Source organism: Poromitra crassiceps, assembly GCF_964638095.1.
Source record: "Poromitra crassiceps genome assembly, chromosome: 5".
NCBI classification, from domain to species: domain Eukaryota; kingdom Metazoa; phylum Chordata; class Actinopteri; order Beryciformes; family Melamphaidae; genus Poromitra; species Poromitra crassiceps.
This window is the reverse complement of record NC_139642.1, coordinates 59,908,684-59,922,016: the sequence shown is the minus strand read 5'-3', so window position 1 is coordinate 59,922,016 and position 13,333 is coordinate 59,908,684. Positions and strand designations below refer to the sequence as shown.

General features: G+C 47.7%; 1 protein-coding gene across 1 annotated transcript in view; it reads right to left on the bottom strand.

The window, feature by feature from the left end:
- Positions 1-13,333, bottom strand: part of ano7 (anoctamin 7) — a gene marked incomplete at its 5' end in the record, with an annotated part of 38,812 nt that overhangs the window by 4,593 nt on the left and 20,886 nt on the right. Inside the window, 5 exons of the mRNA XM_083636824.1 lie at positions 8,587-8,735; positions 9,080-9,177; positions 10,891-10,945; positions 11,182-11,293; positions 12,102-12,204. Coding sequence (XP_083492950.1) covers positions 8,587-8,735; positions 9,080-9,177; positions 10,891-10,945; positions 11,182-11,293; positions 12,102-12,204 — 517 coding nt within the window. The remainder of the gene's footprint in view (positions 1-8,586; positions 8,736-9,079; positions 9,178-10,890; positions 10,946-11,181; positions 11,294-12,101; positions 12,205-13,333) is intronic.

Here is a 13,333-nt window from a genome sequence, read left to right as displayed (position 1 = left end):
GGGGAGCTTCACCGGCAGGACATAGCACGTGAGAGGATCACGCTATTCCCACCAGTTCTCTTCCACCCCGAACGACCAGAGGAGGCGCTAGTGCAGCGACCAGGACACATACCCCTAATGCATCTTTCCACCCGCAGAGACAGTCAATCGTGCCTGTATGGAAGCCCGACCAAGCAGGTTCAGGCGGGGGAGTGAACCTGCGACCCTCGTGTGGGTAGGCAGGGAATCTACCGCTACACTACCCGGACGCCCAAATGTTTTGGTGCTTGGTTGTGATACTGTGTGCCTGCAAGGGTCCTAACTGTCCTTGTTTATTTATTTTTATTTAACCAGGCAAATCAATTAAGAACAACTTCTTATTTACAATGACGGCCTGGCAAGAGACAAGGGGCCCTATCTTCCCAAAAGCGCTAATTTAGCGTTTGCGCTCGTTTAACGCCGTGCGCAATGCAAATAGGGGGCGGACACAAGCGCATGCCTGTGATAATTCTACGGGGCATTGGCTGCCACGTGCCAAAGCAGGCGTTTCAGCGCTAAAATGTGGGATAGATGGCATTATCCTATCGTCAGCAGCGCACAATTACTTTGTGCTAAGAGCTTTGAAAAGGACCTCTTACGCGCAAATACCTTGCTGCGCTGGGTTTCGCACCATAATCTCCATGCTGCGCAGCGCAGTGCAAGTAAAATTCCTTTTGGATATGTCATTACGCACAGCCTTGCCACACCAGGACATCAAATTATGCTGCTAAAATTGGGTATTAGCAGATAATTCAGTGAGGCAATCAACTATAACTCACTGAGAAACCTTTATCACATCGCAAAGAAGGAAATTAATTGAGAAAACTTGTTGGACAATGGACATAGGCTATTTACCTCCATAACCCGGAGGGTCGTTGGCACCACAGACGATCTGTCAATAAGCTCTCTCTGTCCTCGCACGAGTGAGTACACTCTATTACGCATGGAGATAATTACTATGGGCTATGCGGTTTTACAATTGTAATTGCCAGGTAAACGCAATTTGGGTGTCAAACAATGCAGATTTGACTCCGCTACATCACTAGACTCATTCCTGCGGTACTCTATTCCCTCATGTGTGTCAAGTCAAGTCAAGTCAAGTTTATTTGTATAGCCCTAATTCACAAGCATGTCTCAGAGGGCTTCACAGAGAATATGTCTAGCTAATTCTAGCTGACACAACAGTAGCAAATTACAGAGTAAAGATAACACATTGAACAATTGATAGAGAAATATAGAAAATATAGAAATATAGGATAGAGCAGAGGAGAGTGTCACGACAGACAGAAGAACCCAACGAGACACGGACACAAGTTAGATGCCAAAACTGAGATTGTCTTTTAATAAGGTTTTCAAAAGCCAAAATGTAGGCACGAAGGCCAAAAGTTAACGTCAATGGTGTGCGTAACAACGCAACAGTGGTGTCCTGACGAGGCGTGAGTAAGTAGAGCAACAGGTTCCCATGAGGCACAGGCGGGCAGCAGACAGATGGTTGACAGGCACTTCCAGGCAGACTGGTGGAGAGAGAGAGAGAGCGAATAAGCCAAAAGTCGAAAAACAGAAAAAGCTTCCAAAACAACAAATAACCGAACTGACCTAAGTTAGTGGCGAGATGGCCGCACACTAACAGACAATACCCGAGCAACGAACAGGAGTCCCAGCCCAGTATATATAGGTGCCTGATTGTGGGCGGTACTGCTTGATTTCTCATGCCACACACCTGGTCTCTCAGGAACCCAGCCTAATCACACCACACACAGGGCAAACAAGGAACAGTTTAGACAGCACTCATGACAGTACCCCTCCCTCTACGGGCGCCTCCAGGCGCCCCCACAGGTCGACCAGGGAACTGTAGACGGAAATCCCGAATGAGTCCAGCGTCACATATGTGGCGTCGAGGAACCCAGCATCGTTCCTCTGGACCATACCCCTCCCAGTCCACCAAGTATTGTAGTCCACGACCCCGACGACGAACATCAAGGAGGCGGTGAACAGTATACACAGGCCCACCATCCAGCATCCTAGGAGGAGGGGGGGGTGGGACGGGTGTGGACAGAGTGCTAGAGGCGACAGGTTTGATATGTGATACATGAAAAGATGGATGCACACGGAGGGTCCGGGGAAGCTTCAAACGTACCACGGCGGGGTTAATAATCTTCTCGATGACAAAGGGGCCAATGAATTTGGGAGAGAGCTTACGTGACTCAGTTCGCAGGGGCAAATTCGCCGTAGAGAGCCAAACCTTCTGTCCGGTGCGGTATGCCGGGGCCGGGGTGCGACGTCGGTCAGCCTGCTCTCGGTAGCGATTTGATGTTCTCAACAGAGAAGCACGGGCAGTCCTCCAGGTTCTTCGACAGCGGCGAATGTGCGCCTGCACCGACGGGACAGCAATGTCTCCCTCCTGTGCGGGGAACAATGGAGGCTGATAGCCTAAAGAACATTGGAAAGGCGACATACCCGTGGCTGTGCTGACCGCGGAGTTATGAGCATATTCTGCCCATACTAGTTGTGATGCCCAGGTAGAATGTTGTGACGAGGCCAAACACCGCAAGGTCGTCTCCAATTCCTGGTTCCAACGTTCCACCTGGCCATTGGTCTGGGGATGAAATCCAGAAGACAAACTGACAGTAGCCCCCAGAGCGGTACAAAAAGCCTGCCATACCTTGGATGTGAACTGAGGTCCACGGTCTGAGACTATGTCTGCTGGGATGCCATGTAACCGGAAGACATGCCGCACAAGGAGGTCCCCGGTCTCTTTGGCAGAAGGAAGCTTGGGAAGAGCAACACAGTGAGCAGTCTTTGAAAAACGGTCAATGATGGTGAGAATGACTGTATTACCTTCAGATGGTGGAAGACCAGTAACAAAATCCAGTGCTATGTGGGACCAGGGACGCCGGGGTACAGGCAGGGGGCGTAGAAGTCCAGAGCTCGGTCTGTTAGATGATTTGTTCTGTGCGCATACCGGGCAGGCTGCTACGAAGCTGCGAGCATCCAGCTCCAATGTGGGCCACCAAAAATGACGTCTCAGGATCTCCACGGTGCGATTCTGACCCGGGTGGCTGCTGACACGGGAAGCATGGGACCACTGGAGAACCGTGGAACGCACAGCATCGGGAACAAACAGACGATCCGGAGGTCCCGTACCAGGGTCAGGTTGTATGCGTTGAGCCTCCAGGATGGCGGACTCAACTGCCCAAGTCAGTGTAGCTATGACGCAGGAGGAGGGCAAGATGGTCTCTATTGGTGCTTTCTCCTCTTCTGCAGCATACAGGCGGGACAGAGCGTCGGCCTTGGTGTTCTTGGACCCCGGTCGATACGTCAAGGTGAACTGAAACCGGTTAAAAAAAAGTGCCACCTGGCTTGACGAGAATTTAGACGTCTGGCGGTCTTGAGGTACGCCAAGTTCTTATGGTCCGTCCACACCACAAATGGTTGTTCCGCGCCCTCCAGCCAGTGTCGCCATTCCTCCAGAGCCATAACCACTGCCAGCAGTTCTCGGTTTCCCACATCATAGTTTCTTTCATGTGGTTCTAGTTTGTGAGAAAAAAAAGCACAAGGATGGAGCTTCTGGTCAGTAGCTGACCGCTGTGACAGAACTGCTCCAATACCTACGTCAGAAGCGTCCACCTCCACCACAAACGGACGAGAGTCATCAGGTTGGATCAGGACAGGAGCAGAGGTAAAGCGTGCCTTAAGGTCTCTGAAGGCAGCAGCCGCTTCAGGAGACCACTGGAACGGGGAAGCAGTGGAAGTTAGAGCAGTCAGAGGAGCAGAAAAGTGACTGTAGTTACCTACGAAGCGCCGATAGAAATTGGCGAAGCCCAGAAACCTTTGCAGTTGTTTGCGTGTAGTAGGTTCAGGCCAATCCGCCACAGCACACACTTTAGCAGGATCCATGCGCAGCTCCCCCTCGACGATGATGAACCCCAGGTACGTGGTGGATGGCACGTGAAACTCACATTTCTCTGCCTTCACGAACAGTTGGTTCTCCAAAAGTCTCTGTAATACCTGGCGGACATGCTGGACATGGTCATGAAGGTTCTTAGAGAAAATCAGAATGTCATCTAAATAAACAAACACAAATCTGTTTAACATGTCCCTCAAAACATCATTAACCATAGCTTGGAACACAGCCGGGGCATTGGTGAGCCCGAAAGGCATTACCAGATACTCAAAATGGCCGCTGGGAGTGTTGAATGCCGTCTTCCACTCATCTCCTTCATGGATACGCACCAGATGGTAGGCGTTGCGTAGATCCAACTTAGTGAAGATAGTAGCCCCATGTAGTGGTTCCCCAGCTGAGCTGATGAGGGGAAGAGGATACCGGTTCTTGATGGTGATATCATTCAACCCCCTGAAGTCAATGCAGGGCCGTAGGCCACCATCCTTCTTAGCCACAAAGAAAAAACCTGCTCCCACTGGTGATGAAGAAGGACGGATCAACCCAGCCGCTAGTGATGTCTGGATGTATTCCTCCATAGCCACACGTTCAGGACGGGAGAGGTTATACAACCGACTACCAGGCAAAAGTAGCGTCAGGCTTAAGTCTTACGGCACAGTCATATGGTCGATGAGGTGGAAGAGAGAGAGCTCGATGCTTGCTGAAAACCTCCCCCAGGTTATGATACACAGCAGGTACTAACGTAAGGTCCGGTGGAGGAGAAGGAGAGGGCAAACAAACAGCATCAGAGACCAAAGCAGACTTTAGACAATTTGCATGACAAAAAGAGCTCCAACTCCTTATAATACCTGCTCCCCAGTCAATGTGAGGGTTATGTTTCAATAACCAGGGAAGACCCAGAAGCAACCGGGTGCCAGAAAGCTCTCCTACCAGAAAACTGATCATCTCCTGATGATTACCAGACAGGTGGAGGGCCACAGGCACAGTCTTCTTAGTTACAGTAAATAACAGTTCTCCATTAACAGCATTCACCTCTGTAGGAGTCTCTACATCAACAAGGGTGAGGTTAAGCAGTTCTACCACAGAAAAATCCATAAAACTTTCACCCGCCCCAGAGTCAATATAAGCAGGAAAATAATTAATTTTACCTTTCCAAATTATAGAAGTTTGTAGCTGTGGTAGTGGAGAAGAGGAGTGACAAGAGGTCTGGCCCATCTGTAACCTCCCTTTTACAGAGGAGCCTGGTCGTTTCCCGGACGCATTGTACAATCATTTATATAATGCCCTGATCTTCCGCAATAAAAGCAGGAATTATCGCGTCTCCGATTGGCAATGCGCAGCTTTCCCATTTGCATGGGCTCTGACTCGGGCATCTCCGGAAGCTGTCGGGCATCTCCGGAGATTCTCGGAGCACGAGACGGAAATGAAAAAATAGCCGACTCCCGTGTAGGAGACCGGCGAGAGGCAAAAGTGGAGCGGCCGCTTGATCTCTCCCTCCGACGTTCACGGAGCCTGTTATCCAGACGAATGGACAGAGTAATGAGGGAATTTAAATCCTCTGTCCCCTCTCGAGCCGCCAACTCATCTTTCAGGGACTCGTTAAGACCGCACATGAATACTTGTTGGAGTGGCTCGTCATTCCACTCGCTCTCCGCCGCGAGGGAGCGAAATTCAATCGCGTATTCTGCCACGCTACGGAACCCCTGGCGAAGCGACATGAGTCGTTTGGAGGCCTCGTTTCCCTTAACGGGATGATCAAAAACTCTCCTCATGCTGTCGGTGAAGGCATTGTACGAGCGACAATCACGGAGTTGATTCCCCCACACAGGCCGGGCCCAGTCCAGCGCCCTCCCCTTTAGGCTGCCGATAAGGAAGGCTATGCGGGAACGATCCGTAAGATACGCCCTGGGTTGAAGCTCGAACACCAACGCACACTGGAGGAGAAAGGAGCCACAGGTGCCGAGGTCTCCGCCATAACGCTCCGGCATCGGCGCACGGGTCTCCTGGTGATTCCCAGGTAAGCCACTTTCAATTGGCACACCGTTATTTTCCCAGTTTTCTTGGTCCTGATGGGTAGCCGCACTACTAGGAGCAGGCATTTCACTCCGTAAACGAGTCAAACTCACGTTTAAGTCTCTCATACCGTCTAGGACCTCTCGTAGTGCCTGGTCGTGCTGCCCGATCAGTGCCCCCTGGTTGGTAAGAGCTTGGCGAAGTGTCTCCGCATCTGCTGGGTTCATTGTTGTGGCTCGGGTATTCTGTCACGACAGACAGAAGAACCCAACGAGACACGGACACAAGTTAGATGCCAAAACTGAGATTGTCTTTTAATAAGGTTTTCAAAAGCCAAAATGTAGGCACGAAGGCCAAAAGTTAACGTCAATGGTGTGCGTAACAACGCAACAGTGTTGTCCTGACGAGGCGTGAGTTCCCATGAGGCACAGGCGTGGTTCCCATGAGGCACAGGCGGGCAGCAGACAGATGGTTGACAGGCACTTCCAGGCAGACTGGTGGAGAGAGAGAGAGAGCGAATAAGCCAAAAGTCGAAAAACAGAAAAAGCTTCCAAAACAACAAATAACCGAACTGACCTAAGTTAGTGGCGAGATGGCCGCACACTAACAGACAATACCCGAGCAACGAACAGGAGTCCCAGCCCAGTATATATAGGTGCCTGATTGTGGGCGGTACTGCTTGATTTCTCATGCCACACACCTGGTCTCTCAGGAACCCAGCCTAATCACACCACACACAGGGCAAACAAGGAACAGTTTAGACAGCCCTCATGACAGAGAGAGCAGGGGAAGGGAGGAGAGCAGGGGGAATGTGAGAGAGTGATGGGGTGGGGAGGGAATGGGAAAAGTTGGAGAGTATAGGACAAGAAATCACCTTTTTTGGGCTCCAACTTCGTTGGCAAGTTGTGTTTGGGAGTTGGGAAGGAGGGTGTCCATTACTTCATGTTACACCTGGTGACCCCTAGGCCGGCGCCGTAACATCCAGTACAGATAATGTAGTTTTTACGAGTACAAGTATCATCCGAGTACAATGTGTCAATATCCGAACTCGTGATTAGAGCTGGGAATCGTTTTAGAGGACTTCATTCCAAACCAATTTTTTTTAGCCTTACTTTGAGCGTTTGGGTGGCATCTCGACACGCCGAACTGCCAACAACAACAACAAACTTAAGCCACACCCACCTTCACTACAAACCCCACCCACTTTTGATTTAAGCCACACACCCTCCAAGCAGAGATGGGGACTTGGACTTGAGACTTGGACTTGAGTCGCACTTAAGTCTCACCCACAGTGACTTGAGACTTGACTTGAGACTCGTCCTCAAATACTTGCGACTTGACTTGGACTTGAGGTTTGGGACTTGTGAACAATCTTTATTTTTTAATTTTATTTTTTTGGTGCATTAACATTAAGGAAATATCTACTAATGTCATTCAATCAATGCTGATACTGTATTCTAATAGATAAAGGAGTGAGGATAATGCAGTTCATGCTTTGAATTCCTTAGTTTTATCTGTGCAGTGTTCTAAGCAGACTGGATGTCATGCAGCAGATCATAAAATGCTCATCCATAAGAAACTTGAGACTTGACTTGGACTTGTGACCAAAGACTTGAGACTTGACTTGGACTTGTGACCAAAGACTTTAGACTTGACTTGGACTTGCAAAAAATGACTTGTGAGCATCTCTGCCTCCAAGTACAGATACAGATAATGGTGTACTCGCTCATCTCTAGCAAAACAACCCTTTTTCACTGACGAAAATGTAAGGAAGGGACGAATTGGGAAGAGATCCAATCAGAAGAGAACAGGAAGACATTAAACAGTTCAATCAGTGTCTGTATTGCACATTCAAACTTATTACGATTCCATAATAACAGATTAAGGCCCTGTGTCCACCTAGCTTCTTTTTCCGACGTTAAAAGCTGGGAGTGCGCTGGGGAACGCTGATCCCAGCGCACAATATACAAGGAAGCAGTCTGCAAGTAACGTTAGTTCAGCTTGATAGCTGACAGCTAGCAAGCTAACAACACAGGTAGGCTACGCTATTAAAAGCAGTAAGCACAACACTCACCAGAAATATTAAGTGTCTAGCCGATCTGCTCCCACAATTGAGCCGTTCTGTCTCTGTTGCGATAGTTTTTCCATATGATTAGTTACCAGAAAAGGAGCAGCCGACACCAGCGTCTTTCTGAAAAGTTAAAATATTTTCAGCTGGAAGCGCTGGGAGCGCTGGGAGCCGGGCGCACAAATACGCCGAAAATATACGCTGGACGCAGCGCACTTTCTCTAGACGTCCGTGTGCGCTCGCATACGCTCTCCCCCCATTGGAAATAATTGAAAATAGACGCTGGAGCTGATGAAAAGACGCCAGGTGGACACAGGCCCTAACAGTTCTTTTCAATGAGTTTGGAAATGAAGCATTCAAAGAATAAACCCGTTTTTAGTTTTTAGATTTTAGTCGACTAATTCTACCGTAGATTTAGTTGATTTACTTGTTAAAATTGTATATTTATCCAACTAAAACTAGACTCAAACTAAAACATTTCAGATGACTGAAATACTAAAACTAAATGGCATTTTAGTGAAAAGACCCTAACCCTAAAACTAAATCTAAATTAGTTGTAAAATTAACACTGTCTAGTAGTACCTACCCATCTCCAAGTACTCTGTGAAGAGGCCCTCACACTCCAGCAGCTCGTAGTCTGCCTCCCAGGGAGGACCCTGGACCTCCTCCTGCTCCTCGTTCACCTCCTTCAGCCGCGGACGCAGCTTCCTCTTCTGCCACCACACTTTCAGCTTCCTGAGCACATTAACCCACATTACAGCCTCACAGCAACCTGAGCTCTGCACAAATACATGTCCCCAATCAGTCAAAGTATGAGGCCTAACCCTAACCCTAACCTTAACCCACCACTAACCCTAACCCTAACCCTTCCTATAAGGTTAGGCAAGTAAAACAACTTGGTTAAGGTTGAAGTTATGGTGTATATTAATGACAGAGCTGTGTAATGATGATCTCATAATGACATAGCTGTGTAGTGATGTCATAATGACAAAGCTGTGTAGTGAAGATGTCATAATGACAGAGCTGTTAGTGATGATGTCATAATGACAGAGCTGTGTAGTGATGGTGTCATAACTTACGGGCAGACAAACTCCTGCACGTTGTTAATGAGCTGCTTTCCCACCATGATGACCAGCAGCTCCTGGGCCAGTTCAATCAGACAGCCGCCAGCTCCACACTGACACACACACACGGCATGCAAGGCACCATGTACGCACGCACGCACGCACACAAACATTTTCTTGTTCCTTGTCTTTCATCACAAATCGCTTCGCTAAGACCGGCATAGTTAAAGACCAGGCATAAGCCCTGCAACCGACGTTAAGTCCACTCTAAAGACTGGTCTTAACAAAGATTGACTTAGGAGTTAGGACCAGGCATAGTAAAGACCAGTTGGTGCAACCCAGCCCAGATCACCTCGGAGTTGTTGCGAGACAAAAGCTGTTTGGACAAACACCATGTCCATGTCCTCACAGTCTAGTACAACTGTTCCAGTGTATTTGCTGTTCCTCAGCTTAGCTTAGGCAGAGAGCAGCATTGTATCTGACTCTGGATGCTTGAAGACATAGTCCCTGCTACCAGTGCTCAGGTTGGTTGACATTTCTCCTTCACAGCATATATAGTTATATCAGAGTCTATTGGACTACCCTGCATGTTGTAGAGTTCTATAGAACTCTATTGGACAACCCTGTACATTGTGGAGTTCTATAGAAGTATATTGGACGACCCTGCACATTGTGAAGTTCTATAGAAGTCCATTGGACTACCCTGCACGTTGTGGAGTTCTATACAATTCTGTTGGGCTAACCTGCACGTTGTAGGAGTTCTATAGAAGTCTATTGGACTACCCTGCATGTTGTGAAGTTCTATAGAAGTCCATTGGACTACCCTGCACGTTGTGGGAGTTCTATATAAGTCTATTGGACTACCCTGCACATTGTGAAGTTCTATAGAAGTCCATTGGACTACCCTGCACGTTGTGGGAGTTCTATAGAAGTCTATTGGACTACCCTGCACAATGTGGAGTTCTATAGAAGTCTATTGGACTACCCTGCACATGGTGAAGTTCTATAGAAGTCCATTGGACTACCCTGCACGTTGTGGGAGTTCTATATAAGTCTATTGGACTACCCTGCACAATGTAGAGTTCTATAGAAGTCTATTGGACTACCCTGCACATTGTGAAGTTCTATATAAGTCCATTGGACTACCCTGCACGTTGTGGGAGTTATATAGAAGTCTATTGGACTACCCTGCACATTGTGAAGTTCTATAGAAGTCCATTGGACTACCCTGCACATTGTGGAGTTCTATAGAAGTATATTGGACTACCCTGCACATTGTGGGAGTTCTATAGAAGTCTATTGGACTACCCTGCACAATGTGGAGTTCTATAGAAGTCTATTGGACTACTCTGCATGTTGTGGGAGCTCTATAGAAGTCTAGTGGACTACCCTTTACGTTGTGGGAGTTCTATAGAAGTCTAGTGGACTACTCTGCACATTGTGGGAGTTCTATAGAAGTCTATTGGACTACTCTGCACGTTGTGGAAGTTCTATAGAAGTCTAGTGGACTACCCTTTATGTTGTGGGAGTTCTATAGAAGTCTATTAGACTACTCTGTACGTTGTGGGAGTTATATAGAAGTCTATTGGACTACTCTGCCCGTTGTGGGAGTTCTATAGAAGTCTATAGTGGACTACCTTACATGTTGATAAGTGAGGAAAAAGCGGTACCCAGTGTGTTACAAAGTGACACCAAGGGGTCCTGACCAAACATTTGAGCAGTTGGGAGTGAGAGCAGGCTGTTCCAGCAGCAGTAACAGTCATAGTAACAGTAACAGTCATAGTAACAGTAACAGTAACAGTCATAGTATTTGACAGGATACTCACATCTTCGTTGCGTAGGCCAAACAGAGTGTAGTAATTCCCCGGGTAGCCGACGAACCTGAGAGACAGACAGACAGCTGGTGACCTACATGGAACATTAGCAGGCCCAAACCCAATCTGCAGATTTTTAAGTTTTTTGTTTTGTTTTGCATTTTCTGCGCATATTGTTTCTTAAAATCTGTGGAATTCTGCGGAGTGGAATGTTTTTGCTGATTTAGGTGTACATTACAACAGCCGTGTCATGACATAAGAACAAGCGTGTTTTCGAAATTCTGACCACTTAAAAATCCTCACCTGCCTTTGAAGAAGGCGATGTAGACCGGAGACGAGTAGAAGTTGACAAACTGGAAGATGAAGACTTTCAGGATGAACATGTCTTCATATTTAGATTGGGTTCGATGCATCTCTGACAGGAGCAGCACACATTTAGTCAGGTCATCACAGCTGCATCTGACGAGTATCACATACAGTACATACATACATACATACATACATACATACATACATAGCCTACATACATGCATACATACATACATTGTGTCTTTCTCTACAATTCTTGTCCCATGGTCACTCGAGCAATTGTGATGGCACTGATGATGCACAATGTCTATGACATGCGGAGTTGAGCAATTGTGTGCTGAGTGATGTGACTCGAGCACTCCATGATGTGATCAGTGATGGTCACTCGAGCAATTGTGATGTCATCAGTGAGTGATGTCATCAGTAATGTGAAGTTGCGCAACTGTGCGCTGTGCATGCCAATAGGGTAGGCGAGGCCACGCAGCAGCCGAGCTGCAGGCGGGGCTGCGCAGCGGGCGAGCTGCAGGGCCAGCTCTGCGAGTTGCAGGGCGTGCGAGGCCGCTAGCGAGCGCGCGCAGCGCGTGAGTCTAGTTGATTAAAAGTACCAATTACTTCCACAAAAAAAAAAAAAAATGTTTTTGTGTGTTCACCCCACTGGATTAGATTCAGGCCGATACATTGGTGGTCTCTACTGATTGGTTAGGAAAGATGGAATCCCCCTCCCCAATGGAAATCGGTTAGAGTGGAGGGCAATGTCAGACTGAAGAAAGAAATGGAGTGTAACACGTTGACAATTTTATCTGATATCAGTGAACAACACAATTTCTCTACAAGGTCAATAAAGTTCCATCTTACTCAATCATACATTCCTTTGAACAAAGATGAGGATGAGGAGGGTGAGGAGGAAGACTCACCCCAGCGCGTCAGCATGTGGGCGAGCATGATGTAGACCCGGGACAACATGAGGATGACCAGCAGGTTCAGCACTGAGCCCGACAGACTGGCGATCCTCCCTGCCTAACACAGCCATGACAGAGTTAAAGACCAACCTAACCACAGCCATGACAGAGTTAAAGACCAACCTAACCACAGCCATGACAGAGATAAAGACCAACCTAACCACAGCCATGACAGAGTTAAAGACCAACCTAAACACAGCCATGACAGAGTTAAAGACCAACCTAAACACATCCATGACAGAGTTAAAGACCAACCTAAACACATCCATGACAGAGTTAAAGACCAACCTAAACACATCCATGACAGAGTTAAAGACCAACCTAACCACAGCCATGACAGAGTTAAAGACCAAACTAACCATAGCCATGACAGAGTTAAAGACCAACCTAAACACATCCATGACAGAGTTAAAGACCAACCTAAACACAGCCATGACAGAGTTAAAGACCAACCTAACCACAGCCATGACAGAGTTAAAGACCAACCTAAACACAGCCATGACAGAGTTAAAGACCAACCTAAACACATCCATGACAGAGTTAAAGACCAACCTAAACACATCCATGACAGAGTTAAAGACCAACCTAAACACAGCCATGACAGAGTTAAAGACCAACCTAACCACAGCCATGACAGAGTTAAAGACCAACCTAAACACAGCCATGACAGAGTTAAAGGAGAATTTCGTTTTTTTTGAACCTGGATCCATCTCCTGGCATTAATTATGATTTGGCCACTCACCAGGCGATCTCCGCGGCGTTTCTGGCCGTCCTAGCGTTGTTTTGACATCAATAGCGTCCAAGTCAGTTGTAAAATGGAGCTGACTTGGGGCCAAGTGTGAGCCTGTCTTTCCTGCATCTAAATAGCTATTTTTATTCCCGTTTTCGCCAAATATCGTCAGAATCTGATCCCTCAAGAAGCACTACAGTGATATTTCGCCAAAGGCTGTTTCCTGGAGTCCCACAGGGATCAAATTACCTCAAACGTGATCTCGGTCACCAAGTCTCGTGAAGTCCCGCGATACTTTCCTGCCGACTAACCAAGTACAGGAGGACGCTTTGCGGTGGTGGTTTTAGCGCAACCTATGTGGGGTTTGGCATAACCTTCGTTATTTCGAATCCCACATAGGTTACGCCAAACCCCACATAGGTTGCGCTAAAACCACCACCGCAAAGCGTCCTCCTGT